This window comes from Mus caroli, unplaced genomic scaffold, assembly GCF_978045245.1.
Source record: "Mus caroli unplaced genomic scaffold, Mus_caroli_1 scaffold_7, whole genome shotgun sequence".
NCBI classification, from domain to species: domain Eukaryota; kingdom Metazoa; phylum Chordata; class Mammalia; order Rodentia; family Muridae; genus Mus; species Mus caroli.
The window spans coordinates 110,950,204-110,969,797 of record NW_028227262.1 but is presented as its reverse complement, the minus strand read 5'-3'; the positions used below and the strand labels follow the sequence as shown (position 1 = coordinate 110,969,797).

The following is a 19,594-nucleotide window of genomic DNA, read 5'->3' as shown; positions in this document are numbered from 1 at the left end:
CAATTCCAGGGAGTTAGAATCCAGGGCCATCACAGCAAAGAGCATGGCAGCAGCCAGGCGGGTCTGGTACTAGAGTAATAGCTGAGAGCTCACATCACATCCACAAGCAAACACACACACACACACACACACACACACACACACACACACACGGGGTGTGGGAGCACGCACTGAGAATTACCCACGCTGGAGGCTGAGACTATGGTAGATTCCTAGAGGTCAGAGAAGAGGTTAGGAAAGGTCACAGAGGGCATCTGACCTACAAGATGCCTCACATCTCCATGACAACCACATATCTGCCAACTCCCTTGGCCCTTTTGATTGGTTATTTCTTGAGACAGGACCTCGCTATACATTTCAGTTTGGCCTCAGTCTATGTAGCCCACCCAGGCAGACCTCGAACTCTCAATTCTTCTGCTTTGTGTCCCAAGCAGTTGGATGACTGGCTTGGGCTCCCAGGCCCAGCTGTGCCCTAGGCTTCCTGAAGTCCATTCTCAGCTGGCTGGGACATGTGACAAGTTCCTGCAGCTTAGCTAGGCTGTGATGACACATGAGTGTCATCCAGCACTTGGGAGGAAGAGGCAGGGGGACAGTTGCTGGAGGCTAGCCTGGTCTACTGTGAGCTCCAGGCCAGCCAGAGTTATAAGTGAGATTCAGTCTCAAAACTCTCAGAAGAGAGGCAGAGGGAATGACTCAGTAGGTAAAGTGCTTGTGGCACAGGCCTAAAGGACTAAGTTCAGATCCCCAGTGCTCAAGTAAAAGTTGCACTGGTGTTGAGCAGCTAACCCAGCAGTGGGGAGTGGGAGGTGGGGTGGGGAGACAGACCTATCCGTAAAGCAGGTTGGCCAGCTCACTTTAGTTGAAATGGTGGGCCCCAAATTGAATGAGGGAACCTGGCTCAAGAAAAAAAAAAAAAAAAAAAGATGGTATCAAGTGTGGAGGCGTATGACTTTAATCTCAGCACTTGAGGGGCAGAGGCAGGCTATGAGTCAGAGGCCATCCAGGTCTATATAGCGAGTTCTAGGGCTGAATAGTGATATCCTATATTTAAAAATAAAAAGAAAACTGGAGAGTGAATATACCCAACGAAGACCTCCGGCTTCCATGTGCAAACGTTAACAGTCACACAGAAACCAAAATGTGGAGAAAAGTCCCTGAACCGTAATAGATGGTCGATATGGCTCTCTGGTTGCAGTGCTGCTTGGCCCTGTCCCCTTGGACCATGACAGCACTGAGTCGGGGGTGGGGTGGGGGTGGGGGTGGGACAAGTCCCAGCCCCCATCCTTGTTCTCCCCAGGCACCCCAGGAGCAGGCTTCCCAGGTCCTTATCTTGGGAAACGCCCCCCACTTTAGAAGATGCCCAGCAGCTGACTCTGGAGGAGGAGCACCTTGGCTCACAGCTGCGAGGGAGCGGGTAGTGGGGCCAGTGGCCTGGGCTGTCTTTCCTCCCCGCAACCCCGCCCCGCGGTCGCGGCTCCCTCGCAGCCCGGGCTCCTCCCCCGCGCGGGGCTCGGCGCGCAGGCTGCGGCGCGCACGGCGGGGACCTGAGCGTCTCCGGCGCGGGGAGCCGGGCTCAGCCCGGGCTTGCGGACGCCGCGGTCCCGGAGTACCGAGCCGGCCCGGGCGGCCCGCGGGGCGCGCGCAGCGCGGAGTGCGCGTGGGGCCGGGCTCCGCTGCCCGGTGCAGGAGCGCGCGCGCGTCGCGGCATGGAGCCGGCCCGGGAGCCCCCCGCGCGCGCCCGCCCGCCGCCCCCCGCAGCTCGTCCCGCGCCCGCTGCGCCCAGGCCGCGCTCTCCAGCGGAGGCAGAGGCCCGCCCAGAGGGGCTGCTGAGGCGATCCGGGTCGGGCTACGAGGGCAGCACCAGCTGGAAGGCGGCCTTGGAGGGTAAGCGCTCAGCCTTCCATCCCCCGGTCCCCGAGTCAAGACCCAGGAAATAGCCAGTCACCTTGACAGCTCGCAGAGCAATGGATCTGGGGGATTCGTTAGTATCAGGGCAGGCAGATGTCACTATGGGAGGGGAAAGGGGTCCCTGGGGACCACCTCAGGTCATTGTTTTGACAAATCTTTGCTGCCAAATCCCTCTTTGACCTTGGAGCAAGCTTCATGCTCCAAACCTTAGTTGGGTCCGAAAGTGAAGCACCTTCGTGGCGGCCTGAATCTCTAGTAGAGAAAACATTTAGTGCTTCATAAAAGCAAAAGCTTTGATTCCCTGCACCTTGGGGGCGCCCTGCTAGTGATGGGGTTGATGGAGAGGAAACCCCAGAGGACTTTCCTAGCCATTCTGGGATGCCACCAATTCCTTCTTGTTATACTGGCTCAGGGAGCGACCTCAGGCTATCTAGAAGACACTGAGCGAAGAGACTTCATTCAGTTCACAAACTCATTTAGGAAACTTGGGTTGGCGGCCAGCGAGTGGTGAGTGTTGCTCGGGAGATGCAGGCGTTGGACACAGGGAGGGTCATCTTCCAGGTACTTCTCAAGCTTCTACCTAGTAGGAACTGGGTAGCGTTAACTAGGGGCTGAGTCAGAGGAGGGCATCTCAGAGTAGGTGATCTTTTGGGGGTGTGGAACAGACAGGAGGTGGCTGGAATTAGCCAATCCCTTGTGGATAACTGAACCCTAGGGTGCTGGGTGCTGATGAGGGCATGAGAAAAGAGGGATGGACGGGGAGAGAGAATATGAGCGAGAGATCTGAGGGACCACCCAGGCCAGGCTACAGAAGTTTGTTGTTTGTTTGTTCGAAGGCACTGCCAAGGGGTTAAGTCAGCAGATCTCCATGGGGAGGACCTGTTGTGGAAGGCTCCTCAGTGAGGAAGGTGGGTGGTGGCCTGGAAGGGACAAGGCCACCTGTGCCCAGATAGGCGATGGGGCAGACTCTAAGGAAGCCTAATAGTGGGTAGGAACCATGGAGGCGAGGACACAGTTTCCCCGGATGCAAGATATTACAAAGGACCACCAGAAGCTTGGGTGGGCTTAAAGGCCAACCAGCCCTTCTGGGATGCGTGTTTCTGGTTAGTGGTTGGGTTTTCCCAGGGACCTAAGCTTGCCTCCTACCAATGGTATTTCTTATGTCACTCCCTCCCTAGTCTGTGTTTCTTCATTTTTGGGGGGGGGGTATTTGAAAGGGTCAGCTCTACTAACTTTTACCCTTAACCCCGCTGGGTAGGGCTATTTCAGGGAAGCGTGGCTGGCTGGCTCTGGCTTTATCTCTGGCCCTGAATATATTGACTCTTGTCCTTCCTACTGCCAGTGTGGCTGACTGACCCTGCCTGTTCACTGGTCACACACTGGGATGGAGGAAAGCAAGCCTCTCTCTGTGGTGGTCCAGCACATAACCCTTCTTGGCATCTTCTTGTAGTGCAGCCTTGTGTCCTCTGAACTAGCACCACTGATAGCACTGATATCGCCATTGCTCTTCTTTTGGTCTCTGGTGCACATAAGAGCCCCCTCCCCCCCTCTGACCCCCCCACCATGGCTCTCGGGTGCTTGGTGTCTTGGCCTGATGAATGTTCTACAGGACCTTGTAGTTCTCTTGGTGCCCTACCTCCATTCAAAGAGGAGAGTCAGGAGCGTGGGGCTTGTTCTCATCAGTGGCTGCCACCATATGGGACCTTAAGCTGGCTTGTTCTTTCTATGGTGCTAAGACACCATCTTAGGCCCTGGACATATCCAGCCCTCACAGAGATCCTAGAATAGTCTGGTGAGGTGCAGAGAGATGGTCAACATGAGCTACTGTCCCAGCTGGTAGGCTTCACTTATTTACGCCCCACCTTTCTCGTCTGTGAACCATGGCAAGATTTCCACCTCACAGTGCTAATCAGAGAAAGGTCTGGAGTGTAGGCTCAGTTGTGGTGGCTCCTTTCCCAGCTCCCTGAACATAGAACCCGACAGCCTGGGTGAGGGAGGAGTCCAGGGAGCAAGGATGACCAGCCTCTTGGATGGGGTCCTTTGACTTGAGTCCTTTGAGCCCTCACTTCAGTTCACAGGTGGTCCTGGGAGCCCAGTGGGCTTGCAGCTTCTGCTTAGTCTGGCCCCTATCTTGACAGAAAGCTGGAAAAACTTCTGAAATGATATAGCTGAGCCCCCGGAGGCAGCTGCCCCTTCATCCTTGCCCCATGCAGCTGAGGCCCCACCTTATGGGGCAGGGTATGGGCTTGGTTACACCTTGACTCTCCTCTCCACCCTTAGTGAGTGGATCAGCCTTGGAGAGGATGTGCAGAGTGAGGGCGTTGAGTATCTCACTCAAGGACACGCCCGCCACTAACACTTGAAACCGCCAAGGGATTTGCTTCCCTCTGCTAGGCAAAGCTTGTCTCCCTTCCTGTGTGACCAAGGACACTGGGCTCAGAGGGGCTAACTGGAGAGACTCTAATTGCACTTTCTGAGCACACAGCTCTCCTCTCTTGCCCTCTCTGAAGAGTCTGCCATGCTTCCCTCCTCACAGCTCGAGGAGAGCATCAGTCTAAAGACTGGGGTCCAGAGGGCCATCCTCAGCGAACAGTTAGCGCTGTAAACAGAAACCAGACAGGTTGACCTGGGGAAGGCTGTGAGTCTGTCCCTTCCAAACCCAGCGAAGGCTGATAAAACTGACCCAGAGTGCTCTTCTGGGGTCTGAAAACTCTCAAGGTGATTCAAGATAGGGCTATTTCTAGCTTTGGAACTGAGAGTGGGGCACAGTGTTCTGGGTAAGAGAGGGGACAGAGTGACTCTGCATACCTCAGGCTGTATAGATTTCTCAGTGGTCACCAATTCTGAATTTTTAATGTTGAAAGTTTTTTTTTATTAGGGCACAAACCCACAACTTCCTGATCAAAACCATACTCATGCATTTGGCAAAAGCTACCTAAAATTTAAAAAATTACCAAGCTCCACATCTGAACATTTTTAAATAGGCAGGATTACACTGGGCAGGCTGTGTCCCAGATGGTTTAGACGTCAGCTATGGGTCTTTTTTAGGATGTGGGCAGAGGGGGGTGGGGTGGGATCTATCTGGCATGAAGAGCCCATGTTTTCCAGTCTTCTAATACTAATGCATTTAGAAGCCCAGATAGTCTGAACCTGTAAACCCTAGATTATACAGATCATATAGGTGGGCCACTGCACACTGGGATGATTATCCAGTTAGACGCTTATGAAAAGTAGAACTATATTCACACCACAGGAGCCCTGGTGGGACCTAACTCCTAGAACCACAGAATGTGCCCTCGGGTGGAACTGTGGCTCTGCTGGCATGCTTAATTAAGAGGAAGCCAGAATGGAATCAGTGGGCCCGATCCAGTATGAACTGGCGTCCTTAGACAATCACAGACATAGCCTAGAAGGACACATGCTAGGGATGGATGAAGTGATAAGGCCATGGGCATTCAGCAAAGCAGCAGAGGCAGGATGACTCAAGCAAGGCTCCCCTGAGGCTTCAAAGGCAGCATGGTTCTGCTCCATGTTTGCACTTCTGGTTCTTATAACTATGAGGGGACACCTTATTTCTGAAGCCACCCAGGTGATGGCACTTAAGTTATGTGGTCTTGGGAAACAGGCATCACAATGACTCCAACTGCCTACCCCAGGCTTCGGGGAGGCCGGCAGTGAACCGTGTCTGGAGCCCTAGGCTGTCCTTCTGCCCACATTGCAGTGTTGAGAGGAAGTGTCCCCACAGAGAGAGAGGAGGCTCTTCAGTTGTGGTGACAGTGGGTATTCATGTACGGACCCTCCTTTTCTACTGAGTTCCTGCAACCCACATGAATTGTAAGGCTATTTGAGGACACTGCATTCAGTGTGGTATTTTGAGTTTCAGTCTGAACTGTGCCAAGTGATGGCTGAGCCCTACTTTAGGAACCCAAAGGAACTCGAGACAGTTCTAATACAAAGGAGCTTAAGGCTGGTGGTCACAGTGGTGGTGCATAGAACTCACCATGTCAGAGACGTACCTCCTCCCTCAGCAGCTACAGGTCACCAGGACTTGGAACCGTCATCAGACCCCAAAACCCAAGAATACTCAAGTGCTTGAGTCTAAATGGCATATTTGCATGGAATCTGCTCACATCTTATATGCTTCGAGGTCTCTAGACTCACTCTAATATCAAACATAATGTAAATGCTCCTTAGCTGCCATTCTGTACTGTTGAAGGAAGAGCAACATGATGTGAAAGTCTGTACGTGCTCAGTACTGATGCACGTTTTACTCATCTTGATCTGGAGTTGGTTGAGTGTGCCGATATGGCCTCGCAGATAGGGAAGGCCTTGTGGACATTGATACCTCATAAAAACCTGAGAGGTTTATTCTGAGATGAAGAATGTGAAACAGAATAGATGCTTGGTAACTTCGTTATGTGTCCATACCCCGAATGGAGCAGAGAAGCCTGGGACGTGGTTTCAGATGCTGTGTCCTTGTCCTCAGTACATAACTCACACACTGTACGTCCTCGGTACACGGGTTTGAAAGGTGAGGAGGAGGCATGCGTAGCCCTGTGCTCTCCACTGTGGCGTTGCGTAGTTCTAGGAGTCAAGGACTGGGCTGAGTCTACTCTGAGGACAGCATAGCACTGAGCCAGAACTCCCGGTTCTAGGAGCCTCTGCCCTCGCACTGCCTGAAGCCACCCACCCAGACTCCCAGTGTACACAGCCAAAGTTTCTGGCTGTAGCTCAGGTTGGACCCTACAGGAAACCAGTGTAGACCACTCAAGGAATCCAGTGCAGACTCCAGCATAGACCCCTGAAGAATCCTAGCGGAGAACCCTAGCATAGACCCCTGGAAGAAGTCAGTGTACTCCCCTGAAGGAACCTAGTGTAGACCCCAGCAGAACTCAGCATAGACCCCCTGAGAGATGTGACTTAGTCCCTGAGAGGAACCCAGCATAGTCTGGAGAAACCCAGTGTAGACTTCCAATGGAGCCCAGCATAGGCTCCTAATGGAATTGAGTATAGATCCCTGGAGGAGCTTAATGAAGACTCTTGGAGAAGCCTCTAGTGGGTCCCAGCATAGGAGGAATACAGTGTAAACCCTGGTAGAGCCCCAAATAGGTGTCAAGCTGAATCCATTTTAGCCCCCTAGAAGATCCTAGTGAGGACCCCATTGGTCGATTTCTGGAAGAAATAAGTGTAGGCCCCTGGAGGAAAGTACTGTTGGATCCTGATATAGCCCAGTGTAGCGTGCAGAGGACCCCAGCACAGATCCCTGGGCAGCCCAGGGAAAGCCTAGAGGAACCCAGCATAGGCCCCAGAGGAGCTTAGTGCCGACCTCTGCTGTGCTCCCACAGTGGACTCAGGCTGCAGTGAATCCCTTAGTCCCCCTGCCTTAGTATGAACAATACAAGCACCTCCAGGAATCAGAATAAGCATTTTGAAAGAAGCTCAGACTCTGTGGGGGAGGACAGACATTCTTCCCTCTCTTCTTGTCAAATAAGTCTCAGTAGTATCTGCAGAAAAAAAGCACTATGCCATTACAACAAGAACAGATTGCTTTAAGAGAGGACAGCCATGGCACAGCTAGAGTGAACCCCAGACGCCTTAAATTATCTTACAGAAAAGAAAATCCTGGTAAGAGGGTAGAACTGAAGAAATCTTCCCAGGAATAAACCAAAGAGGTAAAGAGACAAGAAGGAGGGAGGGGGAAAGAAGGGAAGAAGAGGAGGAAGAAGAGGAGGGAAAAAAGAAAGAGAAAGACCAATCCAAGGTCTCAAACATTTGAAGACAGACTTTCAGAAGGAAATCGGAGAATGAAAGAGAAGAAATAATCAATAATATAATTCATTTTTTCTTTCTGGCATTGAAGGATATGAATGTCCAGGTTGAAGGGGACTATCAGTTGCCCACAAGTAGGCAGAAATATCTATGACCAACAACTGTGACATGCAAAATAGAAGCAAATTAAGAGGTTGAAAAAAAATGTCTCATGATAGCCGGGCGTGGTGGCGCACGCCTTTAATCCCAGCACTCGGGAGGCAGAGGCAGGCGGATTTCTGAGTTCGAGGCCAGCCTGGTCTACAAAGTGAGTGCCAGGACAGCCAGGGCTACACAGAAAAACCCTGTCTCGAAAAACCAAAAAAAAAAAAAAAAAAATGTCTCATGATGAGAACAGAGAACTAGGCCTCCCAAAAGAAGTGTTTGTGTCAAAGTTCTGAAGAATAATTTCCAATCTATAATACTTAGCCCAGGGTACTATTCATCATGGGGATTCATAAAATTTGTTTGGAGTTATGGTGTGTGTGTGCGTGCGCGCGCGTGCGCGCGCGCACACGCACACACACACACACACACACACACACACACACACACACACACACGTGCATGCAGTATCTGCAGAGGCCAGAAGAGGGAGTTGGATCTGGATCTGGAGTTACTGGTGGCTGTGAGTCACCTGACTTGGGTGCTGAAACTGAGTTCAAGTCTTCTGTAAGAATAGTTCACACCCTTCACAACACAGTCATCTCTCTGCCCCTGTTGTACTTCCTCTGGGGGCAGGCACTGAGATATATGCTTTATCAAGATGAAGGAGCAAACTACAAAAGAGCAGACATGGGAGAGGAAGAAGAAGAAACCAACACAGAATCTGGTAGAGAAACTCTCAGGCCACTGGTTCAGGGAGACTCCAGGCAGGCTGGCAGCTGGCGACCTGTCAGACCAGAGCAGGTCAGAAGGGTCCAGATGCCACATCTTCGAGACAGTTGCTTTGGATTGAATGCAATTTCCTCCCTATATTCATATGCTGATTCATAAGCACCAATGTGAGGCCCACCAATGTATCTGTACATTTAATGGTCAAGACAGTAGAAAATGCCAAGCCAAAGAGTTTAGAAGAGGCACCCACACCTCCAAGTACTTTGCAGATAACTGTGACAATAAGTAGACAATAATGAGAATAACTGTGACAATAAGTAGACAATAATGAGAAAAGGGAAACCAGTGGGTGCCAGCTAGCACATGGGAAAACTGCACCCCTGCAGTATTGCTGATAGAAATTGTCTTAGGGTTTCTATTCCTGCACAAACATCATGACCAAGAAGCAAGTTGGGGAGGAAAGGGTTTATTCAGCTTACACTTCCATACTGCTGTTCATCACCAAGGAAGTCAGGACTGGAACTCAAGCAGGTCAGGAAGCTACTGCAGAGGCCATGGAGGGATGTCCTTTACTGGCCAGCTCTCTTATAGAACCCAAGACTACCAGCCCAGAGAGGGTCCCACCCATAAGGGGCCTTTCCCCCTTGATCACTAATTGAGGAAATGCCTTATTTCCTCAACTGAAGCTCCTTTCTCTGTGATAACTCCAGCTGTGTCAAGTTGATACAAAACTAGCCAGTACAGAAATGTAAAATGTTGCAATCACTGTGGCAAACAGTTTGGTGATTCCTCAAATCTTTATACAGAATTACTATGCAGCAGTTCTGCTCATAGGCCTGTACTCCCAAAGAACTGGAAGCCAGGGCTCCAACAGATTTGTCCACCATGTATGTTATTCACCGTCTTCTGGCCCCTGCAGTTACTAACTACACACACACACACACACACACTCTCACACACACACATATGCACAAAGAGAGAGAGAGAGAGAGAGAGAGAGAGAGAGAGAGAGAGAGAGAGAGAGAGAGAGAGAGAGAGAGAGAGACAGGCAAGTCTGCCATAACTCCTGGTGAAAAATCTATTTTAGCTCACGGCTCAGGCTCTAGTGCCTCATAGCAGGGAAGCAGCTGATCACATCCACAGTCAAGGGCAGAGAGAAATAGATGCATGCATGTTTACTGCTTAGCGTACCCTCTCCACTCCTGTATGATTGAAGCAGGGCCGGAAGCAGGGAAGAGTGCCACCCACAGGGCAATGGCTCTTCTCCCAGTGATGAGCACAGTCAAGGCAATCCCCCACAGACATGCCCAACTGGATCTAGACAACCCCTCACTGAAACGCTCTCCCCAGGCGATCTAGCCCGTGTCATGTTAAAGCTGACCGTTGCAGATAGACCATATAATGAGATAATGAACCACAGAAAGGAGTGCGGTTCTGTTACATGCGACAGCATGGATAAGACTTGAAGACATGCTAAGTGAAGTGGGCCTGGTACCAAAGAAGAAATGTCAGATTACACTCGTGACATCAGCAGGACAGGCAAATGGGTAGGGACAGAGCAGAGGACATGGGCAGGGGAGTTACTGTTTAGTGGGTATGGAACCTTTGCTTACAGAGGTGAAAGGCTTGCAAACAATAGCGGGGATAGCCTGGCTACTTAATGCTATTCATTGAGCACTTAAAATGGTTAAAATGGCGAATTCAATGATCACAAGATACATACCACAATGCAAATCTACATATCATAATACCGTGGGCCAGCCTGGTCTACATAGTGAGTTCCAGGACAGCCAGGGCTATACAGAGAAAGCCTGTCTCAAAACAAAACAAAACAAAACAAACAAACAAACACCCCCCCAAAGACCCTATGTTTTAGTTCTAAAAGGCTTCCTTTATTAAGATAAAAAATGTTAGGTCAGTCCGTGGCAGCATATACCTTTAATCCTAGTCTTTGGGTGGCAGAGGAAGGCGGATCCTTATGAGTTCAAGGCCACCCTGGTCCACAGAGTAAGTTCTAGGACAACTAGGACTCCATAGAGAAACCCCGTCTCAAAAAAAAAAAAAAAAAAGAAAAAGATAAAACTGTTAAGTGGAAAGTGGAAATAAAAGTAGATAAGGAGAGCTTGGAGGTGTGGGTGGGTGGCAGGCACGTAGGGCAGGTGGGATGTCAGGAGGTCTGTGTGGAGGAGGAGGGCCTGGGGAGCAGGGATCCTGTCATAGGGCTAACGAGCATCTAGGTCAGAAAGCTGTGACTGCCATGGAAGAAGGCTGGGGCAGGAGGGATGACAGACCTGGGGTCATGGTCCAGAATTGTGGCTCTCAAATCCAGGCATCATCACAGTCACCCTGAGGGCTGATTCCAGCCCGTGCTCAGTTCCACTAATTTTTTTCAAATCCTATTTTTAATGATAGTTCTTCAGCGTTTTAACCTCCCTGTAGCCCATCCCCCAGAGGTAGTGGGGGAAGTGGACCTGTTTAGAAAGGTTCTTTGGGGTAACTCATCTGTGGTGTCTGGGAAATCAGCAGTTCACTTCACAGGTCAGCAGGCAGTCGCAGCTCAAACACCTCACAGATGCACCAGCAATCTAGTTTAATAGAGTCCCATTAGGAGCAGTGGTGACACGACCCAAAAGCGACAGCCAGGCCTCATCCTTGGCTCTAGTAATCAGGAGGGACCAGGAAGAATGCCAGGAGAAGTTCTCAGCTGTGCCTCTCTCAAAGAAGTGGAGATCAGTGAAGATGTGAGAGCCACAAGCATTGCACAGTTAGCTGTAACAGCAGGCCAAGCTCTGTCTCCATTGCTCATTGGAGTCCTATTTATGCCCTCCAAACACCAGTGACCTCCAGTGCTTTGCGTCAGCACATGTCTTGCCTCCACACGTGCATCCAATCAGCCCGAATCGTTGGAAGCAACAACAAACTGCAGCACAGCACTAGACGTTTTATGGTCCATTTCTCTCTATGGCATCAATTGCATTAGGCAGCTCAACTACGCAATGCAAGGCGGACCAATACATGCCTGTTGTTAGCAAAGAATCCTTCATCACGTGTCCTTTCACGTGCTTGCTTTAGCAGAACATCCTCTCTCCTGTGTCTGCTTCAGTGAAAGGTTCCTTCACGAGTCTGCCTTAGCCTTTCACCTGTGTCCACTTTAAACATCCCTCCACGTGTTTGCCCCAGCAAAAACACCATCCAAACGACTTTCCAAAGAACCCTTGATTTTCTACTTCACCACCACATAAGGCTCTTGCTGTTAGGACCCGGCAACTGGGTGGCAGCCGACACTGACAAGTTTGTCTTCTCCTTAGATACTACCACACGCCTTCTGCTAGGAGCCATTGCAGTCCTCCTGTTTGCCATTCTGGTGGTGATGAGCATCCTGGGTGAGTGTGCATGTCACAGTGTGTCAGCAGTGTGGTTTCTGCACACCTAGTCCCCCTGTGTCTAGCTAGGTAAATTCCCCCACATACCAGGAATTTGGGGGTGTATGGGGGATAGTAAATTAGAAATTGGGTGTCAGGTTAATAATATAATTGTAGTCTAAAGCAATACAGTTCCATGTGGACTGTCCACATCCCCTTCACCATCCACACAGGAAGCAGAGGTACCAAGGAATTAGTTCGTAAGTGCTGTGGGCATGAGGAGCTAAGCAGCTAGTGCCTCTTGGAGGTGATAATTTGGAGATATGAGACTTTAAATGTCACATTTATTTAACAAATACTTATTGAGCTTTGCTACATATAAGATCTTAGACTAAGTGCTGTTGTTGTGGCAAGGGGAGGTGGGCAGATAGGGAATGGGTGGGAGGGAAGGGGGCTTCCCCATGTGTGCTGACTCTCAGTTGTGTTCAGCTCAAAGCCACCCTTATGCCAAAGGGCATGTCTTGGAGGGGAATACGCTGGTGGCTACACAGGGAACATTTTAAAGGGGAAAGGCTTGCAAGCATGGAGGGCTGCCTGGTACTGGACTCCAGAAGCAAGCGGGACATTGGAGGCTCTGAATGGAATGCCACCACACCCGGCTTATGGATTGCTGGGGATCGAACTCAAGGCCCTGTGCATGCTGGGCAAGCGCCTATCAACTGAACTACACCCACATTCTCCTTGTCTTCAACCTTTAAGGATTTTATTTTTATTATTTTATCTGCTGATGTGGTGCTGGGAACCAAACTCAGGTTCTCAACAAGAGCAGCCTGTGCTTTTAACCGCTGAGCCATCTCACCAGGCTCTTCGGTCTTTAGAAAGCAGTTAGAGCAGGAGCAGGTAGCCTCATTAAAACAGTGGAACTCCACTGACACTATCAGTGTCTATCACGATCTCCCTCGTCCAGCTTGTTTGATAAGCAGAGGGCCTGGGCCTAGTTACTGGACCAGATCGACTTCGCCTAGAATAAGGCTACAAGAGGAATTACTTTTCTTTTGTTCTTGGCTTGGGTCAGGAGGTCAGGGGATGTGTGCTGTTTCGGTTCTAGCAAGCCTCAGCTGTGTCTCAGGAGAACCCAGGGAGGCAGCCGCATCACAGCCAGTACTCCCAAGTGGACCTGTGTCAGTGAGTAGGTGTGTCTAGAGAGTGTCCAGTAGGGAGTCTGTGTCCATGGGGCTGCAGGTCCCCAGGACAGTGTAACTCCTTAGGTAATATAGTGTATTCTCGGCCCTATCTTACTCAGTATTTTAATTATTGATTTGTATGAAGAAATAACCAAACACATGTTCATGGAATTTGAAGTTAGCACAACTCCATACAGACAATGGATGGAGAAAACAAACAAGGTTAAAATTTACCTTTAAGGCCTGCATAGTGGCACACACCTGTTACCGTAGGACTAGAGATGGATATGTGGGGTGATCGGGAGTTCACGGTCAGCCTTAGAGAATTTGAAGTCAGCTTTGGCTACCTGAGAGTGTCAAAATCCAAATCTAAAACTTACCTTCAAAACTTCTAATGAGCCAAACATTGTGGCTCTTGCTTTTAATCCCTGAACTTAGAAGGCAGAGGCAAGCAGATCTCTGTGATTTTGAGGCCAGCTGGGTTTGCATGGTGAGGTCCTGGCCAGCCAGGGCTAAAGAGACCAAGAGACAGGTCTTGGAAGATTGATGAACATTTGGTATGGTCTTCCGGAGACAGACAGACAAGGGTGTGTGTGTGTGTGTGTGTCTGTATGTGTGCATATGAATATGCCTTTGTGTATGTCTGTGTGTGTATGTTTGTGTCCATGTGAGTGTGTCTGTATATATGGCTGTGTATATACACGCAAGTGTGTATGTCTGTGTGTGTGAGCATATCTGAGTGTATCTATGTCTGTGTATGTGTATGTCTGTGTGTGAGTGTGTCTGTCTGTATGTCTATGTGTGTCTGTGTGTGTCTGTCTGTATGTCTATGTGCGTCTGTGTGTGTCTGTCTGTATGTTTATGTGCGTCTGTGTGTGTCTGTATGTATGTCTCTGTGTGTATGTATGTATGCATGTGTATGTCTCTGTATATGTATATGTCTGTGTGTGTCTGTATGTATGTCTATGTGTGTCTGTGTGTGTCTGTATGTGTGTCTCTGTGTATATGTATGTATGCATGTGTATGTGTGCATTTATGTCTGTGTGTATATGAGTGTGTCTGTGTGTATGTCTTTCTGGGTCTGTGTTTGTAAGTGAGTGTCTGTATGTGAATGCCTGTGTGTGTGTATATTTACAATATACCTGTGTGTGTATGTATGTGTGTGAGTGTGCCTGTGTATATGTCTATGTGCATGTCTGTATGTGTATGTCTCTGAGTGTATCTGTGTGCCTGAAGATGACATGGGGTCCCTAGAACTGGAGTTGCAGACAGGTTTGAGCTGCTATGTAAGTGCTGGGAATTGAACCCAAATTGTTTGGAAGGACAGCAAGCGCTCTTAACCTCAGGCCATCTCTCTATCCCCCAATTGAAATACACACACACACACACACACACACACACACACACACACATTTAGTGGTGGGGTTACGGGTGTAGAATTCAGGGTACAATTTGCAGTTCGTTCTCTCCCTTTGTGGTCCCAGGGATGTGGCTCAGGTAGTTAGGTTGGAGGGTCTTTAGTCACTGAGCTATCTCCCTGGCTCAGGACTCAAATTGTAAAAGGAATTTCCCAGAAGTTCAGTGATAAGCAGGGTTATAGAGATACCTGGCGAGTGGGAGCCTGCTTATGGGAGTGGCATGCAGTCCTGCCAGGTCCTACTCTGGCTTTCAGGTCCGTTCCTGATCAGGGTTTTTTGGGTTAGGAGTGATCTTACCTTGTGTTTGCCCCTGTACCGTTTCCCATGGTGACACACTGGTCAGCTTCCTTAGGGCCCCCCTTCTTGTCCGTTTCATCTGGAGCCCTTCCTGAGGCATAGAGGCATCAACAGTGTCTCTGAAGGGCGTTGAGGTCCAGAGAGATGGAGAGAGCTGTGGGAAAAGGACTGGGGCATGCTGGGAACAGGGTGGCGGGCAGGCACTCTCACGGACCTCAGCCTGCTTCCCCTTCTCCAAGCTTCCAAGGGCTGCATCAAGTGTGAGACACCCTGCCCGGAGGACTGGCTGCTCTACGGAAGGAAATGCTACTACTTCTCGGAGGAGCCTAGGGACTGGAATACCGGAAGGCAGTACTGCCATACACACGAGGCGGCGCTGGCGGTGATCCAAAGCCAGAAGGAACTGGTGAGCACGTGGTCAGACGCAGGGACCCTCAGGTCCACGACTGACTCTAATGGGACACCCACGCCCAAGTAAAATGACCCGCTGTGTGCCTGTCTGCAGTCACTTAGCCACCTCACAGCCATGGGTATATAGGTGAATCCCCTGGGTCTGAACACTCAACCCCCCCAGGCCATCATGCAAGGCTGGCTGGCTGAGCCAATTCAGTCTGAAGAGGGCGAATCCAGAAGTAGAGGTGGGAATAACCTACCAGGGGTGAGATTTGGCCAGAAATCTAGTGTATTCAGCGGGCCACCCCTGAACTCCCAGCTTTCAGCCAAGGCAGGCTGGAGGATGGGACCCTTTTCAGGCTGTTGTGTACATCCATGGCAGGCTTTGGAAGCTGTTCCAGTCTCACTCTAGCAGCGTGAGGTCCAGGATGCTCATCCGTCCATCAAAGCGACACACCCTCTCCATCCCTCCCAGTCCAAGCCTTGGCTTGGGTCATGCCCCAGTGACAAAACTGCACCCCATGCCCGGGTTTCTCTCTTTCCTTTTGTAGGAATTTATGTTCAAGTTCACACGGAGGGAGCCCTGGATCGGCCTGCGCAGAGTTGGGGACGACTTCCACTGGGTCAATGGGGACCCGTTTGACCCAGACACGTGAGCGCTCCATTTCCTGGGAGAGAGATGAGCTTAGCTAGGGAAGGTGTAAGCCCTCGAGGCCCTTCTCAGAGAGAGACACACGGCTTTGTGCTAGCTAGAGATTCCCAGTCTCTAGGGTAAAGTAGGGGTCTGGGGCTTGATCATCCCCTAAGTCCACCCTGGTTCCGTGGCTTTGCTGTACACAGAGCTTCACAGTGAGGGGTGCAGACTCCCTCTATCTGTGATTACCCCATCTATGCCACTCCTATTGGCCAGAACTTAGTCACGTGTCCATACCTGGTTGCAAGGGATGATGGAAGGTGTGGCTTCTGTAGGTATTGAGCCCAGATTGTACTGTGCTATGGAAAACAGCTCTGAACGCAGTTGCTGACTGGTTGTCCATGGTTGCCAACTGCCCACTGTGATAGCATCTTCTGGTGCAGTGCCCCGAGGGAGGTGTTGGGTGCACTGTGTCTGTATTGCCCAAGTGGTGTGGCCATGGTCTTGGGCAGTGGGAGGATGGTAGTGTAGGTGTGTGGGAGTGGCTGGGTAGGTTTAAGGACAGGCAGGTCACTTCTGGGAAACTTCAGCTTCTAGTCCAGACTCTAGGGACCAGTGTGCCCTAGGATGCCAGCTTGGAAGAAGCATAGCTGCCAACTTGTGGGTGGTGGGATGAGTATTCCCAGGAGCTGAAGTGAGAAGGCCCTGGAGCAGGGCTGGTGATGAATGTGGCCCATCAAGGCTAGTCTCAGCCGGCTCCCCTTCCTGTCGCTTTTCCTGGCACCCCAGTGCTTGGGGCACCACCCCCTTAACCCCTCCGTGTCTTTTCCTTTCTCTCAGCCTAGACCTTGGAAGAACCAACCTACCTACCTTCCTTCCTTCCTTCCTTCCTTCCTTCCTTCCTTCCTTCCTCTCTTTCTCTTTCTTTCTTTCTTTCTTTCTTTCTTTCTTTCTTTCTTTCTTTCTTTCTTTCTTTCTTTCTTTCTTTCTTCTCAATCTCTCTCTTTCTCTTTCTTTCCTTTCTTTCTTTCTTTCTATCTATCTATCTTTCTTTCTTTCTTTCTTTTCTTCCTTCCTTTCTTTCTTTCTTTCCTTCCTTCCTTCCTTCCTTCCTTCCTTCCTTCCTTCCTTCCTTTCTTAAAGATTTATTTATTTTATGTATGTGAGTACACTGTAGCTTTACAGATGGTTGTGAGCCTTCATGTGGTTGTTGGTAATTGAATTTTTGGGACCTCTACTCGCTCCAGTTGGCCCAGCTAGTTCTGGTCAACTCTGCTAGCTCAGTCCTTCTCACTCCGGCCCAAATTTATTTATAATTATACATAAGTATGGTGTAGCTGACTTCAGACACACCAGAAGAGGGTGTCAGGTCTTATTACTGGTGGTTGTGAGTCACCATGTGGTTGCTGGGATTTGAACTCAGGACCTTCTGAAGAGCAGTCAGTGTTCTTACCCGCTGAGCCATCTCACCAGCCCCAAGAATCTTTCTTTTGCCTTTCTGGAAACTTTCTGCTGTTAGTGTTCCAGAGAGTTCTGGAGTCTAGGGTCTCTCCAGGGCTGACCACTGGGCAGGGACCTTGCACTTGGGTCAACACCCTCTGAGCTCCCAGGCAGCAGACTGGGTCAGCAGTGCAGTTTCTATGTTGTGCTCCCAGGGCTGTGTGTGGTTTGATGAATTGTAAGCCGTGCGGCCCCTTTCTTCCAGTGTGACCCCATTACTAGGGCTGGTTTGTCACTCCCTGCGAGGATGACTTAATTTAGCCTGTGTTTCCTGACACTGTGCTGTCAGAGTGCCTACATGAGTAGGGTACAGAGCCTGCACCCTGTTTAGAAGCTGGCTGCATTGGGGACCGGTAGGGACACACACAGCCTCAAGGGACACTGTAAGGTGCCCCTTGGTGCAAACAGGGTTCTGGGGGAGGTAAGGTGGGTAGAGGGTGGCTCTGAACTAGGTACCTTAGAGCGGATCCCAGAAGGATAGAAACAGGGCACAGAAGACAGGGAGTATCAGTGTGTGTGTGTGTGTGTGTGTGTGTGTGTGTGTGTGTGTATGTGTGTAGCAATTCCAATGGCTGGAGCACAGTCAGCGGAGGACCAAGCCAGAAAGATGCACCAGTGTCTGTCTAGGAAGATACTGCCATGATGGCTTGAGGGAGCAGAGACAGGCCAAAGGGCCCTTAGAGCACCTGTGATGGGCTGCATGGGAGCACCTGTGATGGGCTGCATGGGAGCACCTGTGATGGGCTGCATGGGAGCACCTGTGATGGGCTGCATGGGAGCACCTGTGATGGACTGCATGGGAGCACCTGTGATGGGCTGCATGGGAGCACCTGTGATGGACTGCATGGGAGCACCTGTGATGGGCTGCATGGGAGCACCTGTGATGGGCTGCATGGGAGCACCTGTGATGGGCTGCATGGGAGCACCTGTGATGGGCTGCATGGGAGCACCTGTGATGGGCTGCATTCAAGCACTTGCTCTTTTCTCTTCTACTACAGATTCACTATCTCGGGTATGGGGGAGTGTGTCTTTGTGGAGCCCACCAGGCTGGTGTCAACGGAGTGCCTGACAACCCGTCCCTGGGTGTGCAGCAAGATGGCCTATACGTGATGTGGCTCAGGCTGAAGGTGGCCCCTGTGCCCAGGCCCAAGGGCAGTGTCCGTTCCACAACTTGCTTCCAACAGGAGCCACCACCCTCTCTGAATGGAAGTAGTGGGGAGGGTGGCCTCTGACACTGTCCCCTTTCAGGCTCCAGAGCTCCGAAAGGTTCCTGGTCCCTCTTGTCCCCAGGCAGGTCCTGTGGCCTAGCAGTTATATCTCATATGCTAAGTAGTGTAGACATCTTGCCCCATACACACAAGCACACACGTGTACACACATGTACACACACATACACAACACTCACGCAGGCTCTTCTTAGCGGGTCACCCTTCCTTGGCTCTGCCTGGAAACCTCCCTCACTGCAGCCCCGGTGCTTCTGGACAGATGGGGCGACATGGGTTATATGACTTCTGGCCCAGCCTCCTGCCCGACCCGGTGGCTTCTCTGAGACTGCTGGGTGAGACAGGCAGGCACAGCTTCCTCCACACCTTGGAGAGAACAGCCCAGGGCTAGAGGCTGCTCTCTCTGCCCTCCCTGCCTTCCCAGGGTCCTCAGGCAGGGCCCCTGCTGTGCTGTGGTGCTGTCCTATCAGTCACTAATGGAATAAAGACATGACTGCATCTCTGAGTCTGCTGGCATTTGTTCCAGGGTTGCAGCTTGGGGATGAGCAGAGGGGCAGAGGGGCCACCAGAAAGATGCACTCATCCCAGTGTGACAAGCCACATTGTGGTTGGAACCTAGGATGAAAAAAATAGGCAACTAAATGAAAGACATTTCCTAGTCAGGCCTCATTTAATGCTAATGGTGGCTGTGTGCAGGGTGGACTCCATTCAGTACCTTTCTTAATATTTGACTCAACATGGCAAATGCTTATTCACACCTATTGTGTGGGCTAGTCTTATGTCAACTTGACACAAACTAGAGTCATCTAAGTGGATGGAACTTCAACTGAGAAAATGCTTTCATAAGATTGGGCTGTAGGCAGGCCTGTAGGGAGCTTTCTTAATTAGTGATTAATGGGGGAGGGCCCAGCCCATTGCTCATGGTGCCATCCCTGGGCAGATGTTCTGGGTTCTATAAGAAAGCAGGCTGAGCAAGCTATGGAGAGCAAGCCAGTAAGTAATATTCCTCTGTGGCCTCTGCATCAGTGTC

At 50.6% G+C, this 19,594-nt stretch overlaps 1 protein-coding gene across 1 annotated transcript; it reads left to right on the top strand.

Moving 5' to 3' along the window:
* Positions 1–1,706: 1,706 nt before the first annotated feature.
* Positions 1,707–19,062, top strand: Clec2l (C-type lectin domain family 2 member L). Its single transcript, XM_021165866.2, has 5 exons — positions 1,707–1,884; positions 11,862–11,936; positions 15,054–15,220; positions 15,759–15,859; positions 18,340–19,062. Exons 1-5 carry the CDS (start codon positions 1,707–1,709, stop codon positions 18,449–18,451), a joined length of 633 nt encoding a protein of 210 aa, XP_021021525.1. The 3' UTR covers positions 18,452–19,062.
* The last annotated feature ends 532 nt before the right edge of the window (positions 19,063–19,594 follow it).

Bases quoted from the DNA above. Each gene is read 5' to 3' on its own strand.
- Clec2l (XM_021165866.2), top strand. From the start codon at position 1,707: ATGGAGCCGGCCCGGGAGCCCCCCGCGCGCGCCCGCCCGCCGCCCCCC. The intron at 11,937-15,053 runs GTGAGTGTGCAT...CCCTTCTCCAAG, and splicing joins GGTGGTGATGAGCATCCTGG to CTTCCAAGGGCTGCATCAAG. The intron at 15,221-15,758 runs GTGAGCACGTGG...TTCCTTTTGTAG, and splicing joins TCCAAAGCCAGAAGGAACTG to GAATTTATGTTCAAGTTCAC.